The sequence below is a fragment of the Phoenix dactylifera genome, chromosome 14 (assembly GCF_051530095.1).
Source record: "Phoenix dactylifera cultivar Ajwa chromosome 14, Ajwa_hap1_PhDact_Kaust_v1.1, whole genome shotgun sequence".
Classification (NCBI taxonomy): domain Eukaryota; kingdom Viridiplantae; phylum Streptophyta; class Magnoliopsida; order Arecales; family Arecaceae; genus Phoenix; species Phoenix dactylifera.
The window spans coordinates 22,356,808-22,369,160 of NC_143203.1; the positions used below are offsets into that span (position 1 = coordinate 22,356,808).

At 39.4% G+C, this 12,353-nt stretch overlaps 1 protein-coding gene across 1 annotated transcript; it reads right to left on the reverse strand.

Moving 5' to 3' along the window:
• Window positions 1–8,885: 8,885 nt before the first annotated feature.
• Window positions 8,886–11,742, reverse strand: LOC103709921 (uncharacterized). Its single transcript, XM_008795457.6, has 3 exons — window positions 11,167–11,742; window positions 10,842–10,917; window positions 8,886–10,615 (listed from the first exon to the last, which is right to left on the reverse strand). The coding sequence occupies exons 1-3, from the start codon at window positions 11,203–11,205 to the stop codon at window positions 9,309–9,311; spliced, it is 1,422 nt and encodes a 473-aa protein (XP_008793679.2). The 5' UTR covers window positions 11,206–11,742; the 3' UTR covers window positions 8,886–9,308.
• Between the last annotated feature and the right edge of the window lie 611 nt (window positions 11,743–12,353).

Here is a 12,353-nt window from a genome sequence, read left to right on the forward strand (position 1 = left end):
ATGCATGGGGACCTCTCCTGCAATGTTCCAAGGTCATGTGTTCGAATCCTGTGGCGATTGTCATAAGGATTGGAGTTATTGCAAACAAAATGTTATTGGATGCATTCATCATGCAATTATATATATATATATATATATATATATATATATATATAAGTTGTTGGCATGTTATATACTCTAGGGTAGTTTGGCCTCATGCCTACAATAGGCTTCATGCTCATAATTTGTCATGAAGTTGAAACCTATAATGATGATCTATGATTTCTAAGTTATTACAAAAAGAATGCGCCCGGACGGATTCGTCACATGATATGTTACTTGTTTTTGGCTTGGTGTTTAGGGGTAATGTGGATTCATGCCCATGATAGGCCAGGATAATTTTGAATCCAGCCTTTTAAGCTTAATAATTGATAAGAAAAAATACATGATTGATGTATGATAAATAAAAAGCCTAGTTCATAATGATGATGATGATTTTTTTTGGCGATCGATAATGATGACTTATTGTTGATGCATTTTACTTCTATCTGATTGCTGGTCTGCTATTTGCCACTGGTTACTATTTGACAGTCGTTCATTAATGGCTGCTTGTTACTAGTTACTGATTGATAATTACCATTTAAATTTTGTTGATTGGCTTTTTTGGATTGTGCTACTAAAGAGGACTCAAATTCACCATGTGATCAGCTATTACAGTCATGACATAGACCTTAATCTGATTCTTAAGGCCTTCATTGGATTGATTCATTATCCACTGTCATCTTCTAATAAAATCTTCATCACATTCAAGGCCTATTTTGAATGATCGAAAATGATTGAAAATTAGTAAAAAATTTTGTTAAGGATCATAAGATTATATCTAAAATGATGTAAAAAAATCTAAAAATGCAATATAGATAAAATATTGCAATTAGTTAAAGACTAAAACCTACATGCTTTAAAAAAAAAAGCATAAAATTAAGATACAAAAAAAAGATGATATAGAAGCCAATCCAATGCAGAAAACTAAACCATTCTAGAGTTGATGTTGTGAATTGAGAGAAATCCTAGTTAATAGCCTCCTCCAACATTTATAGAGGAAAAGTTGGGTGGTTTTTTTATCAATAGCTACCATCGAGTAGTTATTTCCAGCAAAAACTACCTTTTGGATAGTTATTTCCTTGCAAGATTAGATGTTGTTCCCAGAAGGTTACTTCCAGATATCTTTTTCTACATAGCGCCACTTGTTCGTCCGTAGAAAAACCATGTATCTTATTCTGATTGTCCCAACAAATGGTAATAAAACAAGTTATAATCTATCAGATAATTAACTGATTAACATTAATTAATTAATCAATTAACAAAGTTCCTGCACAAATAGATAGTCAACACTTTATGTAGTGTAATTGTAATTTATTTTTCTTAGCTAAATGGTCCATTCTCGGGACACCAAATCTCAAAAGGAATTACTAGGCCCTTCCATTGGGTATATATTAGATCTCCACTCACAGAATTGCTCATTGCCCTTCTAAAGTTTCTTAGCCTGATATAAAAAATAATACTTTGGTCCCCAAAATGAATCATGGCTCTTGGACCGCATGAAGCAACTACCTACGTATATAGATCATTGAAGCTGCATTTATTTGGAGAATAAGAAAAACTGGAATAGAAATAGTTACTCCTTGCTGAATAGTTGTTTTACAAATTATTCCTATTTTTTTGGATAAAGATGTTTTACTTCAGAAAAAAAAATCTTATCCTAAGAGCAAAGACATTTTGTCTTTTCTTGGAATGTTTAATTTAGTAAAAACAAGTTTGATTGGAAAACTATTCTCCCTTAATTTGCTTTTTTTTAAACTCAAGTGACGGAATAAGACTTATTCCAAGTCTTATTCCAGATTCGTTTCTGAACCAAATCCAACACGAGGAATTGAGATGGAAACAAATGTGATGCACTCTTATTTGTTGCCTTGTTGGAGGCAGGCCATCAGATGTGACAATAATTGAACGCTAATGTAAAGGAGATGAGATGACAATATGGCCTCAACTCTCAAGATGGCATGATAGAATAAAATATTTCTCAAGGTGGCCTTTGTTCAAACCTTGCACCTACTTGTCCCAATGCTCTGAATTGTTGGGCTTTTGCTCGCATTTCTCGGGACTTGTCCAATTAAAGAGTGGAACCAAGATTTCCTTTAGAAGGATAGCCTTTAGAATAATGGTATAATAGCTAAGAGCTGCAAACAATTAGGGGGCAGGCCACTGATGGAATCATGGGAACAGTTGGAGATGGAGGTAGTCCACTCTCCAGTTTGATGAGAGGAGGATTTGGTTATTGAGCTATATTTTTTTAAACCTCTTTTTCGAATCGCATGCATGGATCTTGAAGTGGTTATTGCGCAATCCAACGATTGATATCATGAAAGAAGATGAATCATTCTTTCCCACCAAAGATACAACCCGAACCTGGCTCTCAATTTTATCAAGGACAGGAGATGTCTGGATATTTAACCAAATTTATGGGCTTACATGGTTCTGGGTCAACTCAAGGAACCAAACTGGCTCATTGGGTTAGTCATATTAATTTGGGTTTAAGCGCATATTAATTCGATTCCCGTTTTCTTTATTGAAAACCTGATTGGATATCTATTCAATTATGGATCAAGGGGTTAATTAACAATTCTTCAACCTCAAATATTTGAATCTAGGTAATTTATTTTAGATGGATCTCTCTCTCTCTCTCTCTCTCACACACACACACAGAGAAAAGTGTGAATTCCCTTCTTTCTTTCTTTCTTTCCTTCCTTCCTTCCTTCCTTCTCTTTTGTTATGGAGCAGAAGTCATTAAACCATGTTAGATCATAGCAATCCAATCATGGATGGTTTCAAACTTGTATAGAATCATGTTACTGTCAATACCCTCCTAGATTAAAACTACAATGTGCACCTTTTGAATCCAAGCAACATGCAAACTCTTGGCTCTTCTACCAAACTATCAAGAACCATGCCCCAATCTTTCAAAAGCATGCTTATAATAAGTCATTGTTGTAGTCCAATTGGCAAAAGGTCATCCAAGGGCTAATAGCATTTTATCATATAATTTTACCCCATACATTCTTTCGGGAGCAAAAATTGTACACCATACATCTAACTTCAGAAGAAAGCCACGAGACAATGATAAATGGGAGACAGCACGGCGAATGGAATGCATCTTTTGAGATAACCATAGACAACAAATCTCGAGTTCAGATTTTCTGCAGTTCGTGTTTTGTACAGTAAAAAGCTGTACAGTTCTGGATAGCTACCACATCATCTATCTGAAATTCGAGCAGTAACGTGCGGTGCCAAATCCGGCAAGCACATCCATCCTCAGAGATGATGGGAGTAGTACAGCTCTTATATTCTGGCAGATGCAAAAGAATCCAAGGGACTCAAAACATTGAGAAGGCCATTAGCTGGCCTATGAATTGTCTTGCCAATTTTGAAATGACAATGTAGAGTGGATAGCCTTGATAACAAAAAAAATTACTGAATGATAGGGTTTTTTTTTTTTTCACCATACTGTTCCAGAAGGATAACCATACGAAGAGAACACACGAGCAAACAAAATTTTGGTCACTAGTAATGAAGGGAAGATGCGGTCATTGCACAGCCACTGGGAAACACAGTGGAGAAAGGTGACATGGTGAACAGTGGTGCATGAAGTTCGTATGGTGTCCAGTCCTGGTGCTCGGTGATAGTATATTTATATGGTGGGTCCAACTTAGCCAAAACATCACAATCTTTGGTGGGATTTTTGACTCCACTGGTCCCTCACCATGCATGGCTCTTGGACACATAACGGAAGAAAAAAGTGGGAATGGACCCATCGACAGCAACACCACCACCACCTCCGGATCCAAAGAGAGACAGGGAAGACAGCAAGCAGTGCAACAGTTCCATTCCTCTATCTCCTCTGGATGGAGGCCACCATTGCTCCCATTCCATTATGATTGAGAGGGCCAAGCGGGCCTACTCGGCAGTAGCAGAAGTTTGACTCAAGGTACGGTCTCGCAACCACTCCACCTGAGGGTAAGAGAGAGATAAGGATCGGTGGGGTGTAATAATCCGTCACCAATGATGGCCACCATGTAGTTAAAAGAGAGAGCTAAATAAAGAGGAGAGACCGGGGTTTGAATTGTTTCTGAAGGGTGCCTTTTGCTTTGCCTTTTGACCTTCTGAAGGCACTTCGCTGAGTGGAATGATGGGATCATATGTTAAGAGTGGTTATTGACAGTGGTTCTTGGGAGGTGTCGCCAAGAAAGAAGTTAAAGAGAGAGATAGAGATAGAGAGGAGAGAATCAAGGAACTTTGTCCCCTCGCACGCACATGCTCTGTTGAATATTTAACAGCTTTATATAACATATGCATGCGGCAAGATGCTGAAAATTTATTAATTTGTGTCTTTGTGAATTTTGTGTATGATTTAATGGCTTGTGTTAATGGAGGAATTCAAAACTTGATTTCACCTTTGGTTTTATGTTTCTTCTAACTAGAGGTGGCAATACTTAATCGTTTATTCTGCCTAACTTAATTCAACCCATTATAGTTTAGATTATGTTGGATTCGGATTGACAAATTTTTGATCTATTTTGTATTTGACCTGATCCATACCTAGTCTGACTTGACCCGATTGCCACCTCTACTTCCAAGGCATATCATTTAATCCGATGAAACTAATCAGATTTGTTTCCAGATCAGTCTCCTATGAGATGCTGAGTTACACATGGAGGATCGCTCCACGACAGAATTGCTGATTGGTTTTGATGTACCTATGGATGGATGAGATGTGTTTGGGCGGAAATCACACAGGCAGCATCAAGGCATTTTCAGAAATCTCAATGCATGCTTGTGTGAGGAGACACACAAACTTTGGCACCTATGATAAACTTCACCATGCATGCCTCAATGTAATTACACTTGGCTGTCCCACTTTGCAAGGAAGTATCATTTAAGGCCGTAGCAAAAAGGGTGGCCAAACGAGGAGTCAAAAGATACAAATGACCGCAGTGTTCCGTGTGTACTTTTCATATAGTTTATAGTAGATATCCCTGAATCTAAGCTCCAACCTTTGCCGGAAATGAAGGGTCCGTTCTGTCCTTGAGAAGAACTTTAACACTGGTCCATAACACTCCACCATTCTACAAACCATCCCATGGACCAGTCACCTCATGAAACCAAGCAATCTCTCTATTGGACCAGCTCAGATTAAATTCACTTCCAAAAGTACCTGCATCTACTTTTTCCATAGTAATAGAGCAACAGAAGTTTACTTACAAACATTCGTCTCTTAAGGCAAAAACAATACCACCTAATCGCATGGGGGTTGCATCCATAGCTCTCGAGCACGAGAAGTTAAAATTAAGAAAGAAAAATCTTAATAACATTGTACATAGCTTATGTGTGACTTCACTACCATTAAAGAGTTGCCAGTAGAAGTACATAATAACTATTCATGCACCATTTTTATGTGAGATTTTCTCTGTCACAGAAGCAGTAATGCTCCAGTAGCACAGGGTATTGGCTCCGCCGACTGTACTGAGTTTGAAAGCAAAGAAAGACTGCAAAGGAACCATGGAAGACAATAAAGAGAAGAAATATATATGTAGAGAACACCGGAATATAAAGGGGTGCACTGAGAAGGCTAGGTGTGTCATCATTGTTTCTTCTTTTGCTGACTGAGTTGTTTCTTGCTTTGCTGACTGTCTCCTAAAGTTCATACTTTTTTCAAAGTGAAATTAAAGAGGTAAATGTTCATAGGATTGGAGTAGGATTTAAAATAAATTAGGTAAATGTTCAGATACCCATTGTTTTCCCCAAGAACAGAATAAAAACAATTTCAGCAATATCATTGTTATAACAGCTGTTATGAATGTAATTTTAATTTGCAACATTAATGGAATAAAATGATACTGTAATAGTCAAAACAAATATTTTGGAAGAAAAAATGTTATTTCACTAATAATATCCATCTTTATTTATTCCCTTAAAGTCATGTAACTAGTTTTTAATAAATGGAGTTGTGAACAGGACATGCATAGCCACTTTGTGAACTGAGTCCATGGATAGCTTAGCTTGCAAACATTTATGCTATTCATATGGTTCTTTTTTTTCCCCTTTTATTGTCCATCTTGGACTGTAAACTGTTGATAGTGACAAAGATAATGAGAAAGCACCACAGTAGAGGCATGTTTGCTATCACTTTTGTTTTCTCTTTTTATTTACAAAAGTTCAAGAAGAAAGTTGAATTAACCGATCAGATACATATCGTAGAACTCCTTGATTTTTTAGATTGTTTATAAAACATTTAGAGATTTTGGTAACAAAATTTTATCGCTTTCAAAAAGATGAGAATAAAAGTATGGAGTGGATATATATATATATATATATATATATATATATATATATATATATATATTAAATTCAATACCAGTGCACCGAATATTAGTTATGCCATTAATGGTGTTAATATGACCTAATACTCGAGTCAAACTTGAATGACACTATTAAACCTTAACTGGTTTTGACACACCATACTTGGCGGATCTAAAGCCTGTCTGCTCTGCTTTTAATTCTAAACAAAACCAGATTTAAGCTTGATCAATATTTCTTAACTTCTTTTCACCTTATCAAATAGGGCCCCACTAGATCTAATTGGATCCAGTCCAATTGGATGAGAGTACCTAATCTAATTTCATTAAGTTAAATAACTTCTAGGCCTTACTCTGGAAGTCAAAAGCTGAAGAAAAAAAGTTCATCATGAGTCAAAAAGCTTATTTCTGTGAAATTACCTGCACAATCTCTCTGAAAAGAGCCTTAAGCCTAGAAATTAGGGATCTTTTAGAAATCAGAAGTCATGAAATTCCAATTATCCAAATAAGTCATGAACTTTAATATGAAAAATTCAGATCGTATGGTTAACTACAATGTCACAAAGATTCTCTAAGAGGTGATATTTAGAATTTTTTTTTTATTCATACAACCCAAGAAAATTCATAAGATAGGGTGTCACATAGGTAAAATAAAGAAAGTAATAATAAAGCCAAATTTTAGTGAGGATTAGTAATTATTAAAAAAGAACAAACGAAGTATCGGATAGATGAAGATTCTCTTGAGTATGATGCAAACTCTTAGAAGAAGAACCTACGCCCTACTCAGGTCTCCATAGTCCATAGCAAATTTGAGGGGATGACATGAAGAATTTTCAATTCCAATGAGTATGAAGTTGGTTTTAAATAAAAAATGAACATGATTCTTTTAAACATTAGCCGACAGGGCTACAGAAGAAGAAGATTCATGTGATTCCAAATCCAGTATTTTAATCTCCTCATCTCTTCTGCCACATTAACTTAATCATATATGCAACCAGCAAAGCCAAAAAAAAAAATGTACATTAGGGTTTTATTTTATGTAATAAAGATTCCCAAAGATCGCCTCATAAAGCAATTCTAAGATGATTAAACAATGTAGAAAGCATATACAAGATCATGGAAGAAGCACAGAATCGGCGAAAGGAAAATATGCGAAACCATGCAAACATAGGTTGCATTTATATTCTCTGAATTCATATAATGCCTTGATGATGCTGCTTGAATCCACCAGAGTGTCAATGATCTATATGATGCATTTAATCTTAGGATACCTTATTGGTTCATCTCACTTGAAATGAGGAGATTTGTGCATCAGCTCAAAATTAGAGCAAGAGGACATGTTGATCATGATAAGTTGAGCTTTTGCATGACTTCACGATCCATCTTCACTAGATATTTAGAAGGCTATCATGCTTCTAAGAGGGGTGGCCTGAAGTAGGTCTGCAATGCCAAAACTTTTGCTTTAATATTAAGTGTGATGGTCCTATCTAGCATCTACCACTTATCATGCCAAGCGGATGCTTCTTGAGGGGGATTCTTCTGTGGTGATTGACTGGATCCGAGATGTGGATAGATATGGTGATAGCCATCCCTTCATTAGAGAGACTCGGAGACTGGCTCAGGAGTTGAATGGTTTTCAGGCACAGGGCCGGCCCAACCCTTAGGCAACTGAGGCGGTTGCCTAAGGCACCGGCCCAAAGAAGGCCCACTGCAGGAAATGCCTCAAAGACAAAATGGAAAAAAAAGGCCCCCTGTGAATTCGCCTTAGGCCGGCCCACTGTATAGAAGGCCTCAAAGACAAAACGGCCTTACGCCCCCAAATACATTGGGCCGCTCCTGTTCAGGCAGTACATGTATTTTGAAAAACGAACAGGGCAGCAAATTGGATCGCCTCCTTCGTCGCCCGGCACTCCAGAAAGTTCCTCTGAACATCTATAGAAGATATTTCATCCTCTTTGTACTTTTTACTTTCTTGTGATCTTGTAGGATGTACTCATATTAGAGCTATATAATTTGTCATTTTTATCAAAACAAAAAAAAAAAAAAAAAAAAAAAAAAAAAAAAAAAAAAAAAAAAAAAAAAAAAAAAAAAAGCAGCAGTGGGGCAGACACACAAGAATGTGACGAGCATACAAGCAGAGGAAATGCCCTCATCCGGCGGACAAGAGGGAGGAAAACTCGGGAGTAAATTTGGGCAGTCCTCTTTTAATAGAAGATTGCTTAAATGACACCCACTCTACTTTTGCACTAGAGACATTCTCAACTCCTTTTGGTAAAGCGAATGGCAACTTTAATATTGTTTCATTATCACTCATCATGGCAGCCATGAGCACACAACCAATCCCCCTCGCTTTAATCCAACACAGAGAACATCACCAATGCGTCACAACAACCTGCTCCCCAGCTGAAGTGTGAAAGCGCCGATAGCAACAGTTGAAGGCCAAAGGGATTGGAGGCTAGGAAAAATATAAATCACCACAAAAAAATTCACACATCATTAGATGGACCATGCTTTCATTATTATTATCATCATCATTTTTAAACTTTATAAACACATATCAATACATCCATGAAAGCTAGAGCTCTAGCTCCCACCATAACATTCGCCTTTTTTCCTTTCACATCTTATAGAGCCCACAAGATAAACCAACTCTCCAACTCCCTAAAAGCTTCAATATAAACCTCATATAGATCTATAAATACACCTATACCTAACTTCAACATCAAGCAAAAAGTTCTTTAAAGAAGATGAAAAGGAAATTAACAGCAGAAAAGGGAAACTAAGGAACCCAAGTTTCTCATGTATATCCAGCAGACTCTCTGGTCTACCTCTTGACACCCTCCATCACTTGAAAGGAACCTAAAGAGAGAAGAAACAGAGGAAGGAACACCACCCAACCAAGCAAACTCCTTCCTTTCCTCACATAATTGAGCAGCTATTGGGGTTCTCATCACTGAAGAAGTTTGTATATGAATCACCATGAGGGGGCGGCATCGGCGCCATCGGCGCGTATGGCGGCGGCGGCCTCCCATATCCATATGCCATCTGCGGGTATGCGGCGGCGCCAGCTTGGCCATTCATCATCATCCTCTGCTGCTGCATCAAAGCAGCCATGTACTGCTGCTGCTGGTAGGGGTTGGCGGCAGCCATCATCTCCGGCGGCGGCGCCGCCATCCCTCCCTGGAAGTATCCGGGCGGCGCGGCCCCGGCTGGGAGGCCCTGGACTGCGGCGCCGGTCGGAATATTCCCCATGTGGCCCATTGGGGCCCGAGGCATGCCCCCCATCTGACCCAGATTCATGCCTTGGAAGGACTGGCCCATCATGTTGGGGTTGCCCATTGGCTGGACCCCTCCCACAACATCATTCTTCCCACCTCCCTTCTTCCCTCCAATGGCTGGATTGCCATTATTAGCATTACTCCCACCATTGCCATTGCCACTGGGAGCCCCCTTGTTACTGTTTCCTCCTCCATTTTTACCATCTTGGGGCCCGCCACCATTTTTACCACCACCTCCACCGCCTTTCTTACCTCCCCCATTGCCATTATTACCGCCCATAGCCTTGGTTTGCACTGGAATTTCTACACCACCCCACTTCTTACCATTGCCACCGCCTCCGCCCCCACCGCCACCGCCACCCTTCTTGTCATTAGCCATCCCATTCCCGTTAGGCTGAATATTCATGGGCTTCATCATCTTGGGATCATAGTCGAAGTCATCGTCGAAGCCATCCATGTCATCGAAGTCATCGTCATCATCAAAGTCATCGAACTCGTCGTCGCAGTCGCTCCCTTCGTCGCCATCTCCCTCAGGAAAGCTGAACTTGACTTGTTTCTGATCCTTTTGGAAGGGGAGCTTGAGGTCCTTCATATGGGGGAGCTTCATATCTTTGAGACCTTTCATCTGCTGTAACAGTTGCAGCTGCTGCTGTGGAGTTGGTTGCTGGCCCTTCTGGGCCTTCCCACCACCACCACCACCGGCACCACCTCCTCCTCCCCATCCTCCACCCTTCTGCTGCTTGCCATCGTCTTTCTGCTGCCCTTTCCCATGCTCAAGCTGGAGCTTTTGAAGCTGGTTGCTGAGATGTTGGTTGTTTCCACCCTTTGAGCCCCAGAACTCTGCATGCTTGCCAGCCTTGTTTAGCTTTTTTATGAGGGTGGCAGGATCAACATTGCCTGAGACAATCACCTTCCCCTGCTCCGCGTCTATGTTGGTCTGGTAGACCCCTGAAAATTAACAGGAAAAAGAAAACATAAAGAATTAGAGGCACACAGAGGGGAAAGAAAAAAAAAGAAGAAATTCTGTGCAGAATGTTGGACAAGAAGCCCTTACCATGGTAACATAAAAAAAAAGAACTAATGACTCTAGACAGAAGCAGTAAATCATAGACTAGCACTCAAAATGGGGAAGGGTAAACTAAAATTTGGTAAAAAAAAAAAAGAGTGGGAATACCTTCAATCTTATGAAGCAGCTTCTTCACCTTCTTCTTGCATCCATCACAGTGTATGTTCACTTTGAGAACACATGTCTGCAAGTAAGGAAAGAAACAAAGGGAAAGAAAAAAAGAGGGGAGACAACTAAGAACACATACCAAGCACAACAATCATGAAACACAGTTATAGATGAAGAAGGATAAAAGCAAGAAACACCATTATAGGAAAAATAATTACATGGAGAACAAAAGGACATGAAAACAAAGAAACAAGCATGTGATGCCATTGAGCTCAGAAGAAGCAAAGTGAGAAAGAGTGTGAAAAAGGGAAAAGAAGAGGAATACCTGTATCTTGAGGAAGTTGATATTATCTTCTCTACTCATCCTCGCCAGCAAACAGATCAACCAAACCCAGGAATGTATTCAAAACAAGAACAACTCCTCAGAGATCTGGGACACAGAGCAAGTGAATCAAAGGAAGCCAAGGCCTAACAAACAAAAACCTACAAACCAAATCCCTTCCTCTTGGCAGCTTTCCAAAGCCCAAAAGAAAAACACACAGCACTAAGTAGAAATGCCTTATATCAAGAAGATTTTAAAGCACTTAGGTGGGCATCAAAAGGACACTATGCCCAAGCCTTGGTTTTTCTAGCCTCCTCCCTTTAGAGAGAGAAAGAGAATGACAGTGAGGAGGAGGAGGAGGAGGAGGAGGAGAGGGAAAGGACCATTTCCATATGGAGAAAGAGAGACAGCCAGCTATGGCCTTCTCTCTTTCAGCCTTTATTTAGCCTCTTTTCTAATTTTTATTTATTTTTCTTTATGTTTTAGCAGTGCTTTTTAGTTAATAAATTTCCCTTGGATTTTCCTTTAGTCATCACTCATCAATCGGGTTGGTACTCCCATGATGTCAAGCTGGCTCACGGGGATGGGTCAGGTCACCGGTGGTAAAGATAAGATGAGGTTTTTTTCTGGCTGTGTCAGAGAAACGGCATCCCGCATTAAAATCGGTGTCATTATGCCACTGTCGCATTCGAAATTTACGTAACTACCCGCCTTGTCTCGGCCATACCCCCCCGGCTCCTTCTAGTAGTTCTTGACCGTCCGTTCAGGTGGATCCGGATGAGGCGTTTTGATAGATCCTGGAGATGGTTAGGGGGTTGCTTTCTTAGTAATAGAACCAACACTTGCAAGGTGGGTCATTTTGCATGTGTTTATCTGATGGAATGGGGCATCCAAAGACAAGTACACCAAAAATACAACTAAGAGCCAGCCCTTGTGATCAACCAACAAATTATTTGTTGAAAGGAACTTATGTTTTAGAGGTGCATACTTAGATAGCAGAATCCCCTACATAGTTGCTCTTTATTGGCATGTTGCAAGTCGATCTCATCATGCTTGTGAAAATGGCAAATAAGCCGTGGTCCATGGGATTCCCATGCTCGGTTTGTCGCACTGAACTTGTCCTACTCAAGATTTCATAATTAAGATCAGATTATTTGCCTACTTAGATCTATCAATATACAGCTTTTATC